We start from the raw sequence: 17,390 nt of genomic DNA, 5'->3' as shown, positions 1-17,390 counted from the left end.
ATATAGTTCTGGCATTAAACCACACCTACCTTGCATCAAAACATACTATATCTTTTTTTGTGTGTGTGTAGAGGGTCACACCCAGCAGTGCTCAGGAGGAGAGCCTTCCCAGCACGTGGAAGCTGACCCCTGACCCCCACATGTAACTCACAAGCTGGAAGTGAACCATCTCCCTGCTCCTCCTTCCACCTTACCCCCAATATCTTGAAGAAGTGTTTTTGGGTTTAGTTGGTTTCGGTTTTGTGTCACCCTGCAGTGCTTGTGTGCAACTATGCAATTCAGGGGGACCTAACACAGCTCCAGCATGCATAGCGTGCATTCCTGCCCTTAGAACTATCACCTTTGCACCTCTTTAAAAATGTTTCAACAGGGGTCAGAGCAATAGTACAACAGGTAGGGTGCTTGCTTTGCACTCGGCTACTCAGGTTCTATCCCTGGCAACCCATATGATTCCCCAAGCAGCACCAAGGGTAACTCCTGAGTGCAGAGCCAGGAGTAAGCTCTGAGTACTGCCAGATGTAGCCCCAAATCAAAAAACAAACAAACAAAAAATGTTTAAATAAATTAGTCAAAATAATCCTGTGCTGCTATTTTTTCCCTTGGGGCTTCAAAACTTGTAACTAAAATATATTTTAGAGACAGCTCCTGTTTCTACTGGCCACCGGATACTTGTTTCTTTGGTTTTCTGTTTGTTTGGTTTTCTTCCTCAATAATTAACAGACTGTACTTTTACTTTAAAAGAATATTCCACAAACATAAGGCAGTTCCAAGTTATTACTCTCTACCGGGCACTGTGTTAAGATAACTAACTAGGTGAAAGGTAAAGAAAGCCAAAGAAAATGTAGGCTGGAAATCAAAGACAGAGATAAGATAGCACAGAACAACTCTATAAAAAAGCTGGAACACCACTCTATAAAAGTTAGCTCTACGAAAAGCGGGATATAGGAGCTGGAGCGATAGCACAGCAGGTAGGACGTTTGCCTTGCACGCGGCCGACCCGGGTTCGATTCCCAGCATCCCATATGGTTCCCCGAGCACCGCCAGGAGTGATTTCTGAGTGCAGAGCCAGGAGTAACCCCTGAGCATCGCCGGGTATGAACGCCCCCCCACCCAAAAAAAAGGGCAGGCTATAAAGAAACAGAATGGTGGAATAAGGAATACTCAAAGACAAAGGAAACAACATGAGAACTTGCATTCGGCAGGAAATGACCTTACTGGTGGGTTCTGTGGATAGGACAGGGAGAGGGCAAATCTAAGGTGGAGGGAAGGATTAAACTGGGAGGAAGAGGTAGTGCTGAAAGGTGGTAAAGGGACTGGAGCGATAGCACAGTGGGTAGGGCGTTTGCCTTGCACGTGGCAGTCCTGGGCTCGATCCCCAGCATCCCATATGGTACCCCCAAGCACCGCCAGGAGTCATTCCTGAGTGCAAAGCTAGGAGTAACCCCTGTGCATTGCCTGGTGTGGCCCAAAAAGCCAAAAAAGGAAAAAAAAAAATGAAAGGTGGTGAATGGTGGTGAAGTGTTATCAATGAATCCCTATCAGGACAGTACTGTAAACCACAGTGTAAAACTTTATGTCTGTATATGTATATATCTGGGCTGGAGCAATAGCACAGCAGTAGGACACAGCTAGGTCCGGCCGAGCCGGGTTCGATTCTTCCGCCCCTCTCGGAGAGCCTGGCAAGCTACCAAAGAGTACTTCGCCTGCACGGCAAAGCCTGGCAAGCTCCCCGTGACATATTCGATATGCCAAACACAGTAACAACGAATCTCACAATGGAGACGTTACTGGGCCCACTCGAGCAAATCGATGAATGATGGGAGGACAGTGCTACAATGCTACAATGTGTATATATATATATATGTATGTATATATGTATGTGTGTGTTGTGTACACACATATATGTGCACGCACACACACACAAACACAGACACACACACAAGCTCTTGTGGAAGCAGACTGGTAGGAGAAAGGCAAATGGGGGGGGGGCAGGGAACATTGGTGAAGAGAAGTGGACATTGGTAAAGGGATTGGCATTATAATACTGTTTGCCTGAAACCGAATCACAAAAGATTTTGGAGTTTCATGATAACAAAAAAAGTTTTATAATTTAAAAAAAAAAAAACTGTTTTGAAAGGTGGAACCACTGCCACCCTAATGCAAGCACAAAGAAATCCCAGGTCAGCCTGGAGAATGCAAAGCTCTTGCCAGCCCGGGGATTACAGATGCTTCAGGGAGATGCTTTTCCAACTCAGTTTCAGGTGCATCAGACGAAGCCAGAAAATAAATAAGAAAGCAAGAGCAAGAATGAGAAGGCAAGTTGCCCCGTCACAACGCTGGAAGTGGTCCAGCTTGGCTCAAAACAAACATTAACAACAATAAAGAAGGCTAACAACTTCAGGAAGAGGGGTTGGGGGGTGATGGGAGGGAACCCGGGGGGATACTAGTGCTGGGAAGGGTACACTGGTGGAGGGATGGGTGCTGGAACACTGTATGACTGAAATTCAATCATGAGCAACTTTGTATCTTGCACTAGCACTGTCCTCCCTTTGTTCATAGATTTGCTCCAGCCAGCCCAGTAACATCTCCAGAGACTTGTTACTGTGTTTGGCATATTGAATACGTCACAGGTAGCTTGCCAGCTTGCCAGGCTTTGCCGTGCGGGCAAGATACTCTCGGTAGCTTGCCGGGCTCTCCGAGAGGGGCGTAGGAATCGAAGGTGGAGGAATCGAACTCGGGTCGACCTGGTCGGCCGTGTGCAAGGCAAATACCCTACCTACTGTGCAATCGCTCCAGCCCAAGTGACTTTGTAATGCTCTAAAAATAATAATAATTTTCAAAACACTTCAGGAAGAGGGACTGGAGCGATAGTATAGTGGGTAGCCCATTTGCCTTGCATGCGGCTGACCTGGGTTCAATCTCCAGCATCCCATATGGTATCCCAAGACAACCAGGATGATACCTGAGCACCGCTGGGTATGGCCCCTGACACTCTCAAAAAAAAATTTTTTTTTTCAGTTAGTACTGGACTCCAGAGACTTTCAGCTACAGGCTCAAAGCTTAAAAATCTAAATTTTAGGGCCAAAAAGGCAGGAGATAGTTTAGTGGGCAAGGTGCTTGCCTCATACACCACCTACCTAGCTCAGATTCTCAGCACCCCATATGGTCCCATGATCCCCAGAGAAGTGCTCTCTGAGCACAGAGGCAGGAGTAAGTCCTGAGAACCGCAAGATGTGGCCCTTCCACCGCACTCCCCCAAAAAAATTTAATTAAAATTAATTTTGGGCTGAAGAGACAGTAAAGCACTTGCTCTGCATAAGCACTGCCAGGAGTGATTCCTGAGTGCAGAGTGAGGAGTAACCCCTGAGCATCACCGGTGCAGAATAAATAAATAAATAAATAAAACTTAATAACTTTTATTTCTTGTGGTTTGGTATTTATTTACCCCTCCCCACCTCTGCTTCTCTCTCTGCACACACTCCCCTCCCCCACCGCTCCCATTCACCTACGGAATCTGCCTTCCTCCACCAGAGCCCTGCAAGAAAACCTCATTGCCTTGACAAGTTAGCATAGGTTCTGGGTGAGATTCTGTAGGAGATTCTGTGGACTGTCCCTTTTTTCCTGTCCTTGTTCTGGTTTTGTGCTACATCCCAGGGTGCTAAGAGCACCATTCAGCCATCTCTGAACTTGGGGACAGTGTTATCTGAATCGCCTCTCATTTATTTTAAAAGGATCACACAGACAAATCAGTGAAAACATTAAAGGTCACATCAGTGCATAAAAAATTCTGAGCCGGGCCTGAACGATAGCACAGCAGGTAGGGCGTTTGCCTTGCACGCAGCCGACCCGGGTTCGATTCCCAGCATCCCATATGGTCCCCCAAGCACCGCCAGGAGTAATTTCTGAGTGCAAAGCCAGGAGTAACCCCTGAGCATTGCTGGGTGTGACCCAAAAAGCAAAAAAAAAAAAAATTCTGAGCCAAGGTAAAAAAAAAAAAAACTTTTTCCAGCTTTAACCAGTCCTGTGTTCCTTGTGAACTCATAACTCATCAATGCACAGTGAAATACTGGCATTCCACATAAACACTGCCCTGTGTCAAAAAACGGGGCTTGGCGTGGGGCCCAGGGTTTAGCCTTATCTCCTGACTTGAACCTAAGCTTCACTACCCCCCCCCCCCAGTTCTGGGTCACATCCTGTGGTGCTTGCTGTGGGGTAGGGAGTTGGAACAGGGGGCTAAATGTGGGGCCAGGGATCGAACCGGGGGCCGCCACATACGAAGCCAGCACCGGAACCCACACACTGTCTCCCTAGTCCTTATTTCACTATTTCAGTCTCGCTGGATGATTCCCCGCTGCTCCTCACCTGGTAATCTCCTGCTGCAGCTGAGAAACGGAAGGCACATAGAACACCACCCCAAAATAGACCGTAGGCTCCAACGCATGCTTGTCCAGCTGCTTCTTCAGGGGCTTCTCCAAGTCGACCCATCGGCGCTGATTTTGCTTATTGTAGTACCAGAGGCTGAAGTAAGTGATCTGGAAAGAGAAAAAGAGATGCTGAAAGAAGCAAAACACAGACGAGTTTCAGATGAGCTGAAACATCTGGAACAAGCTGCTGGTTCTGACCCGGGACCAAGTGATGGTAGTTTTCTATTGCTTCTCTTCCCAGGAAGGGAAGAGAAGCAATATTCCTTGTATTCAGGAAATAGGGGGTGAAAGGTCAATTGCTCATGCAGACAATTCGTTTACTTCTAAATAGAAAACTGCATTTTGGCCCCATCACCAGAATGATGGGGATGTGATACCAGGTAAAGCACGTGCCTTGTATGTTTAAGGCCTGAGTTCAATTTCTAGAACTGCATGAGCATTACTAGATAATGCTAAGTGGGACCCAGAAGGCCCTTGAGAAAGATGGTAACTATTAAGAAACACACATACAGCACAGCAGGTAGGGCATTTGCGTTGCACACAGTCAACCCGGGTTCGATTCCCAGCACCCCATATGATTCCCTGAGCACCATCAGGAGTCTTTCCTGAGTGCAGAACCAGGAGGAGTAACCCCGAGCATAGCCGGGAGTGACCCAAACAGCAAAAAAAAAGAAAAGAAACATACATACAGAGGGGCTGGAGCGACAGGACAACTGGTAAGGTACTTGCCTTGCACATGGCCAATCCAGGTTTGATCCCTGGAACTCCACATGGCCCCAAACCCACCCCCACCCAAAGTGATCCCTGAGTGTAGAGCCAAGAGTAAGCCCTAAGCACAGCCGGTTGTGGCCCCCATACCCCCTCCCCAAAAAAGGAACACACACAAATATATATATATATAATCATATTGAGATATAATGTATAACATTTAAATATTTTATATAATACATAAATATAATATTATGCACAGCAAAGCCTGGCAAGCTACCCGTGACGTAGTCGATATGCCAAACACAGTAACAACTGTCACAATGGAGTATAAAACAATAGTACTGTAGCACTGTCCTCCCATTGTTCATCGATTTGTTAGAGTGGTCCCAGTAACGTCTCCATTGTGAGAATTGTTGTTACTGTGTTTGGCATATCGAATACGCCATGGGGAGCTTGCCAGGCTTTGCCGTGTGGGCAAGATATATGATATATAAATATTATGTATAATGTATATATTACATAATATATACTTTTGTAATATGGTATGATAATATGAAAATATATGTTGTTATTATTTTAATGCAGCACTATAGAACTGTCCTCCTGTTGCTCATCGATTTGCTTAAGCGGGCACCAGTAATGTCTCCATTGTGAGACTTGTTACTGTTTTCGGCATATACATATTTTTTTTTTAAATAACAAGTTTTTGGGCCAGAGAGTGTACAGGGTTTAAGGTGGCTGCCTTACATGCAGCTGACCCTGGTTCGATCCCGAGCACTGTCTGGTTTCCCAAGTATTGCCAGGTGCAGGCCCAGAGGCACCCACACTTCCAGGCAGCACAGAATCCTCAGGCATCTGCATTCTCCCACGGCTCAGCTGACCAAGACTCATTACGCGAGTCCATCTGGTCTCCTGGGCAACACTTGGGAAGCCTCGTCCCCCCAGAGATACAGATATTAAAGTTTTTCAATTGGTAAAATATGAAGCTTATCATAGTCAATCCACATAACCGGGATTCTTCCCAGTGGAATTTCAACTAAAGTAAATTCAATTTTCACTACTCTCAAATTTGACTTCTAGAAATAATTATATATTATAATATAGAACGCATTATAATTATTAATAGTGATAAATATTTTAAATTATTTATCATATATTTTCATAATAAAAATATAATTATAACTCCTTTAATCTCCTCACCTCCCACCCCAAAGTTCACTTGGATACAAAAGAGTTATAACCGGAACTGTAATGCTGTAAAAGTCCCCCCACACACCCACTCACTCACTCACACACACAATCACATGCTCACTCACACATACAGTCACACACGCACACGCACACACACAAGTACAGGCATTTAAGAAAAACTATACATGGGGCTGGAGAGATAGCAGAGTGGGTAGGGCGTTTGCCTTGCATGTGGCCGACCTGGGTTCGATTCCCAGCATCCCATATGGTCCCCTGAGCACTGCCGGGGTAATTCCTGAGTGCAGAGCCAAGAGTAACCCCTGTGCATTGCCAGGTGTGACCCAAAAAGAAAAAAAAAAAAACTATACCCAAATCAGTAAAATAACTGAAATGCATTACTCAGAGGTTTAGAAAGAAAGAAAGAAAGAAAGAAAGAAAGAAAGAAAGAAAGAAAGAAAGAAAGAAAGAAACCCTCAGGACTTGGGATGTGGCTCAAGGGTGGAACATTTGTCTTATATACTTGAGGCCCTGGATTCTACAGCTGACACCATCAAAAAAAAAAAAAAAGTGTAGTGGGCTGGGATGTGGCTCAAGCAGTAGAGCACATGCACAAGCATTTCTTGCTTGTGGGGCAAGACTTTGGGCAGAAATCTCCGGCACTCCCTGGCCCTCTAAATGCTGCCAAGCATGGATTCCACAAATTTTTTTTTTAGTTGAACTTAAATCCTATACTGTTTCTCTCCAATTGGGGAGTTTCCTTCCCTTTCCCACTTTGGAATAAACCTTCTATTTCAAAATAATTTAAGAGCTTAGTTATTAGCATTTTTTGATTTAATGATTCATCATTGGTTAGAATATTATGGAATTTCAAAGAGTTAGCCTCACATATTTATACGTGTGTAACAGTCACCCTACCCATCATCAAAAAGATCCCTCTACTCGTTTCCAACCACTAAAGCTTTCACAGAGACTAGGGATTAGTTTTGTTGTTATTTGCTTGTTGATCTGCTTTAGTTATTCATTCTACTTATGGAATTTGGTAACTGTCCATTTCTTCCTTACTTGGATTAATCACCTCAAAATTCATCCATTTTGTCTCAAAAGGCACCTTTAAAAATTTTTTTTTCGAAAAAGATGTGGGGCCAGTGAGATAACACAAAAGCTAAGGTACTTGCCTGGATAAGGCTAACATCCCATGTTATCCCATGCATCAAATACGGTCCTTGGAGCCCACCAGGAGTGATGCCTGAGCTCAGAGCTAGGAGTAATCCCTATGCAATGCCCAGGGTGTGGACAGAAAAAAAGCAAAGAAGCAAACAAAAAATCTGTTGTTGTTCTGGCCATACCAGGCAGCTCTCAGGTGTCACTCCCAGCCTCCCAGCCTCCAATATGTAAAACGTGTTTAAAACATTACCCTTTAGCTATAGCTGAAGCTCCCAGAGGGCAAATTTTATCTTGTTTAACAGCATTGGTATTCCACTGAGTGTATATCAAGGCTTTTTTACTCAGTCACCTGTCTATGGACATTTATATTGAGTTCATGATTGGGCTCTTATGAACAATGCTGCTATAGAGGTATAGGTGTAGATATCTTTGTGACTTATTTGCATTTATTTTATTTATTTATTTTTTTTTGCTTTTTGGGTCACACCCGGTGAAGCTCAGGGTTTACTCCTGGCTCATGCACTCAGGAATTGCTCCTGGCGGTTGGCGGTGCTCAGGGGACCATATGGGGTGCTGGGAATCGAACCTGTGTCGGCCATGTTGGCTGCGTGCAAGGCAAACGCCCTACCCGCTGTGCTATCGCTCCAGCCCCCTTATTTGCATTTATAAGTGGTACTGCTGAATCATATGAAATTTCTGCTTTAATACTTTTAAGGAACCTGCGTTATTTCCATACGAGGTATACCAATTTATACTCCCACTGATAGCAGTACAAGATTTCACACCACATCTTCATCAAAATTTGTTATTTCCAGTTCTTTGATATGGGCAATTTTTACCAGTATGAAGTGATATTGTGGTTTTGACTCGCATTTTCCTACTCAGTGATACTGAGCATGTTTTTCGATTTCTGGGGCCATCTCTATGTATTCCTGAGAAGTGTCTTTTCAAGTCTTTATTCATTTTTCTTATTGTGTTCCTTGCTTTCTTTTTTTGTTTTGTTCGCTTTTTGGGTCACACCCTGCAATGCACAGGGGTTACTCCTGGCTCTGCACTCAGGAGTTACTCCTGGCAGTGCTCAGGGGATCATATGGGATGCTGGGAATCGAACCTGGGTTGGCCATGTGCAAGGCAAACACGCTACCCACTGTGCTATCTCTCCAGCTCCTTTGTTTTATTTTAGAGAGTGTTTTATAAGCTTTAGATACACCCTTTGTCAGACCTAAAATGTGCAAGTATTTTCTCCCAACTGCTAGGCTGCCTTTTTGGTTTCTGTGACAGTTTCTTTTGCTGTGTTGAGAGCCTTTTCGCTTGGTGTAGTTCCTTTGTTTATTCTTCCTTGCATTTTCTGGAATTACCAATGAAGTTGAATCTGCAAATGTATCTCTGATGCTGAAGTCTTTTAGTGTTAAGTATCTCCTTTGTTTCCTGCTACATGTTTTATGGTTTGGGACTTAATATCCAAATTTTTCTTTTATTTTGATTTTTGTCTATGTTGTCAGATAGTGATCTTGTTTTGCTTGCTGCTGTTCTTAAGTTTAGCCACACCCCCAGCAGTGCTAGGAGGACCATGTGATGTTGGAATTAAACATGCAAAGTATGAGCTCCAGCCATCTTCATCACCCTTAATGCATATGGTATGAAATAAATCTCTTGGAAGAGAACAACACACCGCAGAGATACCGCCAAACCTGCACCAGGCTGTCTAATTCAGGGCAACCCGGAGGGAGGCAGGCAAGTCCCCCCACCTGCCCCAGCAGAGCCCTGGCAGCCAAAAACTTCCAGAACTCAATCACCGCCATGCTCACAGAGGATCTCCACAGGCTCGGATGAGCCTCATCCATGAGTGAATCTGCAGTTAAAACCCAGCTATACGGGACTTGTGACTGAAATATCCTGTATCACAAGGAGTCAAGAATGGGCAACTTCCGCCCATCTCCCTATGCTTCCAGTAGCCTGGCAGTCACACCCACGAACTGCCTCTGGAAGCTCAGTAACAGCCATGATCCAGAGACTCACAAATAAATCTCTTGGAAAAGAGCAACATGAGCAACAGGGTGCAGAGATGTCTCCAGATCCCAAAGTCACCATCCAGTTTAAAAAAAAATTAAATTAATCTCAGCTGTATTAAAATATTTAAAACTTTAGAATTCCTGGAGCAGCCACATTTGCAGCCATGCAACATCTCATACTCTGCACCACTGATGGAACAAGACAAGGGCTTACTGATTCCAGGGTTAAATACAACAATCTTCACACACTTTCTTCTAAGGAAACTTTCTTGGACCATTTTTAGCGGATAATTTACAACAAGAAATAGAAAATACATTATTTAGGTCCTGCTTTGGGGGCAGACTTCGGGGGTCGGGGTGGAACCATTTGAAATATGATGGGAAGGTTAATGGCAGTGGGATTCTTATTAGAATATTAAATGTAATAAATTATTGTGAAAAACTTTATGAAAATAAAAAATTTTTTAAATAATGTGTATGGTGTGTGTGTGTGTGTGTGTGTGTGTGTGTTCTATCTGCATGTAACTATACAGTTTTCCCAGTGCCGTTTGTTTTTATGGTTTGTTTTATTCAGTTTGCTTTTCTTCTTTTATTGGTTTTTGAGACACACTTTGCCATGTTCTATTCTTACTCCTGGCTCTGTACTCAGGGATCTCTTTTGATGGTGATTAGGGGACCATGTGGGTTGCCCAGAATCAAACAAGGGTTGATTGCATAAAAAGTAAGTGTCTTCCTGCTGTACTGCCTCTCTGGCCCACCCAGCACAATTTGTTTGAAGAGGTTTCCCTTTCTCTGTTTGGATATGGCTCCTTTGACAAGGATTTTGTCCATAAATTTATGGATTTACTTTGGGTTCACTATACTATTGACCTATGTGCCTGGTCTTAGTGCAAGAGCATGCTTTATTACGATGGCTATGCAATACTGTTTTAAGTCAGAGAGTTTGATGCTCCCTTTTCTTCTCTCTCAAAACTGTTCTAGCTAAAACGAGGTCTTCTATTGTCCCATATAAATTTCATAAGCGATAGCACAGCGGGTAAGGCGTTTGCCTTGTACACGGCTGACCCGGGTTTGATTTCTCCATCTGTCTCGGAGAGCCCGGCAAGCTACCAAGAGTATCTCACCCACACAAAAGAGCCTGGCAAGCGCCCTGTGCCGTATTTCGACATGCCAAAAACAGTAACAAGTCTCACAGTGGAGACATTACTGGTGCCTGCTCGAGCAAATTGATGAACAATGGGAGGGCAGTGACAGAGATTACCTTGAAAAATGTCACGAGTATTTTGCTAGTTATTAGCATGTAGGTCCCACTGGTTGTATAATAAAACTACTGAGGTAAATCAATAGTAGCCTCAGGCTTGACCTGAAAGAGTAAAAGTGAATTAACGCACCTCAGGGCTGAAATGATAGCCCCAGGGGCCACTGCTAATATTTACCTAAGAATTTATTTACAGACCAAGGCCATTGGCAAAAACCACTGCTCTGTAACGCTATTTGTTCACTTGCAGAAGGTAGATTTTTCAGTGGAGCGCTGATTGTGTGTGTGTGTGTGTGTGTGTGTGTGTGTGTGTGGTGTGAGTGTGTAGGGGGAGTAGGCCGCGTACGTTTGGGAACCTCTGCTCTAGACACGCACTGTCAGAGAGAACTTTGGGATCTTGGAAATGTTCTGTATTTACTGTCCCCTTCCACAGCCACAGCTGCGACAGAACGCCAGGAATGAGGCCAGTAGAGACGAGAAATAAAATTGTTAATGGCACTTATTTTTAATTGATTTAAACAGATACAAGTCTCTAGCGGCTATCATACTGGGGAGTATAATTTTTATTTGTTTTGTTTTTTTGTGGTTTGAGGAGCCACGCCTGGCTGTGCTCAGAGATTACTCCTGGCCCTGTGCCCAGGGATCATTCCTGGCAGGCTCAGAGGACCATATGGGGTGCCCAGGATCAGACCCGAGTCAACCACGTGCAAGGTAAGTGCCCTACCCACCATACTATATCGCTCCACACCTGAATAGTATAATTTAAGAGCAACAACAACAACAAAAACTAATGGTACCAAAGTATTGTTTTTCATTTGTTTGTTTGTTTTAGTCACACCCAGGGTGCTCAGGGGCTACATCTGACTCAGTGCTGGGGGTTGGGGGAGGTCGAGGGGATGTCACCTAAGATGACGCTCAGGGGACCACATAGTGCTGGAAATCAAACCCAGGAGTGCGATCACAATCACGATCATCCTGTTGTTCGTCGATTGCCTGGAGCAGGCCCCAGTAACATCTCCTTCGCCCTAGCCCTGAGATTTTAAAAAGTGCCATATTCAAGGCTCTTTCAGGGTTAGGAGAATGAGACCCATATTGTTACTGGTATTTGGCATATTGGGTACAGCATGGGTAGTTTGCCAGACTCTGCCATGTGGGCAGGTTACATTCAGTAGCCTGCGGTTGTCCAAAGTATGAATGAGATAATAAGATGTCCAGGGAGCTGGGTTTTATAGTCTCTGGGTCTTGGCCATTGATGGAATTACATGGCGGCGGGCAGTTGGTGGGTGTGACCCCTGCCTACTGGAAGATGGAGGATCTGGTTGGAGGATGCTCAGCCCCAATCCAAGCAGGCTTGGAGATCTCAGTCCCGGGACCCGCATGCCTTTGTTCCTCTGCCGGTACCTTCATGCATGTGAAGAGTGGTCTCAGCATAGTGGTAACTGGTTCTGGAGGTCTTCAGCTGCCAGAGCTCTGCTCAGGGTGGGGAGGGAAACTCAACCCGCCCCTCTCCAAGGGGCCCCGGCGAAGACAGCCAGGCACAGGGGCAGGAGACTCTGCGCTGTTCTCTTCTGGGAGATGGTTTTTATAGTCTCTGGGTCTTGGCCGTTGATGGGATTACACGGGGCCAGGGAGCCAGTTGGTGGGTGTGACCTCTGCCTACTGGGAGATGGAGGATCTGGGTGAAGGATGCTCAGCTCCACCAGGACCCTCATGCCTTTGTTCCTCTGCCGGTACCTTCATGCGCTCAGGGGACTACATAGTGCTGGAAATCAAACCCAGGAATGCATGCAAAAATAATGCTCCAGTCCTCTAAGCTCTGACAGATCATTCCTTCTTTTATTGGGGGGGGGTCCCACACCTGAATATGAGTGGAGCCCACTAGGCCCAGGAATTGAAAGCAGAGCCTATGCCTGTACTCCACCAGCTGAGTCACATCCCTATCCCTGAGGCTATTTTTTTTTATTATTATTATTATACCCAGCGATGCACAGGGGTTACTCCTGGCTCTGCACTCAGGAATTACTCCTGGCAGTGAAATATGAAATGCTGGGGATTGAACCCGGGTTGGCCGCATGAAAGGCAAGTGCCTTACTATCACTCACTATCTTACTATAAAACTCTGGCCCCTCAGGCTATTATTTTAACCTACACCTCATTCAAATTTTAGAAAATAATAATAAACGGGGGGCTGAAGAGACGATACAGCAGTTAGTCAGCTGCCTTGCATGGGATCTACCCAGGTTCCATACCCAGCACCACACTCTGGCATCACTCGGGGTGATCCCCTAAACACAATGCCAGGAGTAAGTCCTGAGCACACCCAAGTGTGGCAAAACAAAAAAGAAAAAATAAGAAATGAGGCCCTGAAGGAAGAGGGCAGGGGCTTAGAGAGCCTGAAGTGCTTCATACTGTCACCAATCCATATGGTCTGGGCACAGGCTTCCAGCTCTGCTGCCATCCCTGGACCCACCAGCAATTCCCAGCTCAATGGCCAAAGATAATAAGGATAATGCAGAGATAATGTATATGTGAGCACAAGAAAAGGGGTCTGGTCCCCAGCAAGACCACAAGGTAGGGCTACAGCAGTACTACAGCGGGTAGGGTATTTGCCTTGAACGCAGCCAACCCAGGTTCAATCTCCAGCATCCCAGATGGTCCCCCAAGCACCATCAGAAGTAATTCCTGAGTGCAAAGTCAGGAGTAATCCCTGTGCATCACTGCGTCACTGGGTGTGACCCAAACAGTGGAGGGGTGGGAGGAATGGGGGGAGGGGGGAGGGAGAAGGGGGGTAAGACCTCACAGCAATCAAAAGAGATATACAGGCTCCATGGGCAGGAAGTGAATCCCTAGCATGTACAGGAATGAGCATCACAGCAACTCCCGCAAGCAACTTAAAACTCATGTGCTCTTGCTAAGGGAAAAGGGAGCTCAGATAGAGAAGGGAGCATCAAATAAAGGGTGCTGGGAGGATCCTCCCAGGATGGGAGAAGCATGCTGAAAGTAGACTATAGACCAAACATGATTGCCACTCAATGCCTCTCTTGCAAACCACAGGACCTGAAAGGAGAGAGAGAGAGAGAACAAAAGGGAATGCCTTGCCACAGAGGCAGGGTGGGATAGGGGGGATGGGGGGTAGGAGGGATACTGGGATCCGTGGTGGTGGGAAATGGGCACTAGTGGACGGATGTGTATTTGATCATTGTATAATTGAAACCGAAAAATTAAATAAACAAATAAATAAATAAATTGTATTTAAAATTAAATTCATTTAAAAAAAAAAACACTCATGTGTTCTGACTGCAAGGGCTCACCCGCCCTGGCAACGAGTGGGGAAGCATCACAACAGAAAGCAGCAATAGTACAGTTGGGAGGGTGACTGCCTTGCATGTGGCCAACGTGGGTTCAATCCCAGGCATCCCATGTGGTCCCCCAAGCCTGTCTGAGCACAGAGCCATGAGAAAGCCCTGAGAACCACCAGGTGTGGCCCAAGAGCCAAAAAGAAAGCAGTGCAAATGCCAATGGGCACTCAGTATGTAAGCAACAGTCAAGTTTGTGAAGCAGAGTCTGTTGAGAACAATGGAAAGATCACAGCCATCGACGAAATCACGATAATTACCTTAAGAAGTTGATTTTTTTTTTTTTGCTTTTTTGGGTCACACCCAGCGATGCACAGGGGTTACTCCTGGCTCTGCACTCAGGAGTTACTCCTGGCGGTGCTCAGGGGACCATATGGGATGCTGGGAATCGAACCTGGGTCAGCCGCGTGCAAGGCAAACACCCTCTCTGCTGTGCTATCACTCCAGCCCCTGAAGTCGAAATTTTTATCTCTGTTAAGCTCCAACTTCAATTTCCCCCAAGTATCATCCCTGAGCCACCAGGACCAGAACCATCTAGACAACCACATCTCCAGAGCTATCCACTCCAGTCCTATTATTCTTCCACCTTAATTTTTGTGTTTGGCTATTCTAGTACTACATACAGTATTTAAAGGAAAGGCGATGTATACAAAGAGTATTTATTTATTTATCCATTTATTTATTTACGGGAAAGCCTGGCAAGCTACCCGTGACGTATTCAATATGCCAAACACAGTAACAAGGCTCAAAATGGAGATGTTACTGGGCCCGCTCGAGCAAATCGATGAACAATGGGAGGACAGTGCTATTTATATATTGCTTTTTGGGTCACACTTGGCGATGCACAGGGGTTACACCTGGCTCTGCACTCAAGAATTATCCCTGGCGGTGCTCAGGGGACTATATGGGATGCTGGGAATCGAACCTGGGTCAGCTGCATGCAAGGCAAATGCCCTACCCGTTGTGCTATCGCTCCAGCCCCTACAAAGAGTATTTAAAAACATTTTAATACTGTGTATTTGGGGGGGGGGGGACACACCTGGGGATGCTCAGGGTTACTACTGTTTCTGCACTCAGGAATTACTCCTGGCAGTGCTCAGGGGACCATATGAGTAGCCAGGGATAGAACCTGGGTTGGCTGCATGCAAAGCAAAGGCCCTATCTGAATGCAAAGCAAATGCCCTAGACATTGTATATTGTCTCTCCACCCAAGACCTTTTAGTCTTGGTTGAAGGTGAAATACAGATATGACTAATCTTTCATTTATTTGTTTTTGGTGATGCAAGATAGATTTTGTTAAAACTTATATAGTAAGATTTAGAGAGAACACACAGGCTCCCCCAGAGTGGAAATAAGCTGGCAACACTGAGAGACAAGCAAGTGACACACGTGTTCAAGGGAGAACAAGGGCTTGGAAAGCAAGCTAGCTAATCAGTTCTAGATCTGAAATTATCCCCAGTCTCCTGAACTTATGGCAATAAACAAACAAAATGTAGAATTCAGCACTACAAGAATCTAAGAGTTTGGATATTTGAACAGTGATCCATCTTAAAGTGTTTGTGAGGATGGCAGAGAATAAATAGCCTACAAAAATAGTTCGTCAGGAGACACAAAGGCTTAGGTGAGGCATGTAAACTGAGGCTGAAAAAAAGATAGCTGTGTATGGGGCCAAAGAGATAGTACAAGTTAAGAGGGACTTGTCTTAGGCCAGAGAGGTAGTACAGAGGGCTTGCATGCAGCAGACCTAGGTTCAATCCCTGGCATCCCACATGGTCCCCCAAAAACCAGCAGGAGTGATTCCCTGAGCACAGAATCAGGAGTAAGCCCTGAGTACTTCAAGGGTGTGGCCACAAAAGAAAACAAAAAGAGATGCATGCCTTCCATGATCGCTGTTTGATCATAGAAGGTTTGATCGCTGGCTCCACATATGGTCTCATGTTTGCTTTGGGACCTGCTCCTGCGTTTGAGGTCTGTCTTAAAAAGTAACTAAGATTGGGGCCAGAGCAATAGTACAATGGGCAGGATAGTTTGCCCTACACGCAGCTGAGCCCGGTTCAATCCCCGGCATCCCATATGATCCCCCAAGCACTACCAGGAGTAATTCCAGAGTGTAGAGCCAGAAGTAACCCCTGAGCATTGCTGGGTATGACCCAAAAGGGGGGGGGGGGGGGGAAGAATGAATATCATCCAAAATCAAGCATATGCCTTGGTAAACACTTCGAAGGAAGTAATACATTTTTAAAATTGCTGATGGGGCTGGAAAGATGGAGCATGCAAGGTGTTATCAGGCATGCTGCAGACCCAGTTTCGATCCCAGCACACAGATGGTTCTCCCGGTTCACTGAGAATGATCCCTAAGCACAGAGCCAGAAATAAGTCCTGAGCACAGAAGGGATGTAACCTCCCTCCCCCCAAAAAAATTGCTGCTAGAAATGCTGATGCACATAATCCAAGGATGGGGAGAGGGAGCGAGAGGACAGACTTGGCGACAGAGTCCTGGTTCCCTCACTCCCCAGTCTTCAGCAACCCACCCAGCCAGTCTCTTCATGGGGAAAGTGATACACACTCCGCCTTCTTTACTTTTAGTTTTTTGGTTTTGGTTTGTGTTTTGCTTTGTTTTGTTTTTTTGGTTTGGGGGCCGCACTTGGCGGTGCTCAGAGCTTAGTTTTGGCTTTGCATTTGAGGATCACTCCTAGTGGGGCTCAAGGAGACCAGATAGGATGCTGCGGATCCAATCCAGGTCAACCACGTGCAAGGCAATCATCACCAGGCCCCCTACACTATCTCTCTGGTCCCAACCCTCTGCTTCTTTAAATGATGAGGTGAAGGATACATGCAATGCAGGTGTCACGTGACCTTGAGCTTGATACCCTGAGTATACTTTCATGCATGCCGCACATATACACACAAAGTTGACAGGTATTTCCTAAGTTTTAAGAGTGCTTCCCAAACTTAAATTATATTTGCTATGAGCACATACGCTAAGCAGACAGACTCTCTCCTCACTGGGGAGAATCAAAGAATGAAATTTCAAGCATGCTTCTTCCTTGAAAAACAGGACGGTCCAAGTAACACACTGATTTCTTCCCTTCAAAGTTAGGATGTACCAGGATTTGTTTTGCAAAAGACCTGTAAGAACCTTGGTGCACACACAGCTCTGCAAGCCTGAATTTGCAACGAGTAACCAGTCATCACTTGATCTGGGATATATTCCCAGAATCACAAGTCCTATCTTGAGCACAAATCATCTGGGTTCTGTCGACTTAGTATTGCC

At 45.4% G+C, this 17,390-nt stretch overlaps 1 protein-coding gene across 1 annotated transcript in view; it reads right to left on the bottom strand.

Annotated features, from left to right (window-relative positions):
* The window catches only part of PTPN21 (protein tyrosine phosphatase non-receptor type 21), a 93,798-nt gene that overhangs the window by 54,547 nt on the left and 21,861 nt on the right, over positions 1 to 17,390 (bottom strand). Inside the window, exon 3 of the mRNA XM_056134022.1 lies at positions 4,363 to 4,532. Within this exon, the coding sequence (XP_055989997.1) occupies positions 4,363 to 4,532 (170 nt within the window). The remainder of the gene's footprint in view (positions 1 to 4,362; positions 4,533 to 17,390) is intronic.

Source organism: Sorex fumeus, unplaced genomic scaffold, assembly GCF_029834395.1.
Source record: "Sorex fumeus unplaced genomic scaffold, SorFum_2.1 ptg000098l, whole genome shotgun sequence".
In the NCBI taxonomy this organism is placed as follows: Eukaryota; Metazoa; Chordata; class Mammalia; order Eulipotyphla; family Soricidae; genus Sorex; species Sorex fumeus.
This window is presented reverse-complemented; position numbering and strand designations above follow the sequence as displayed.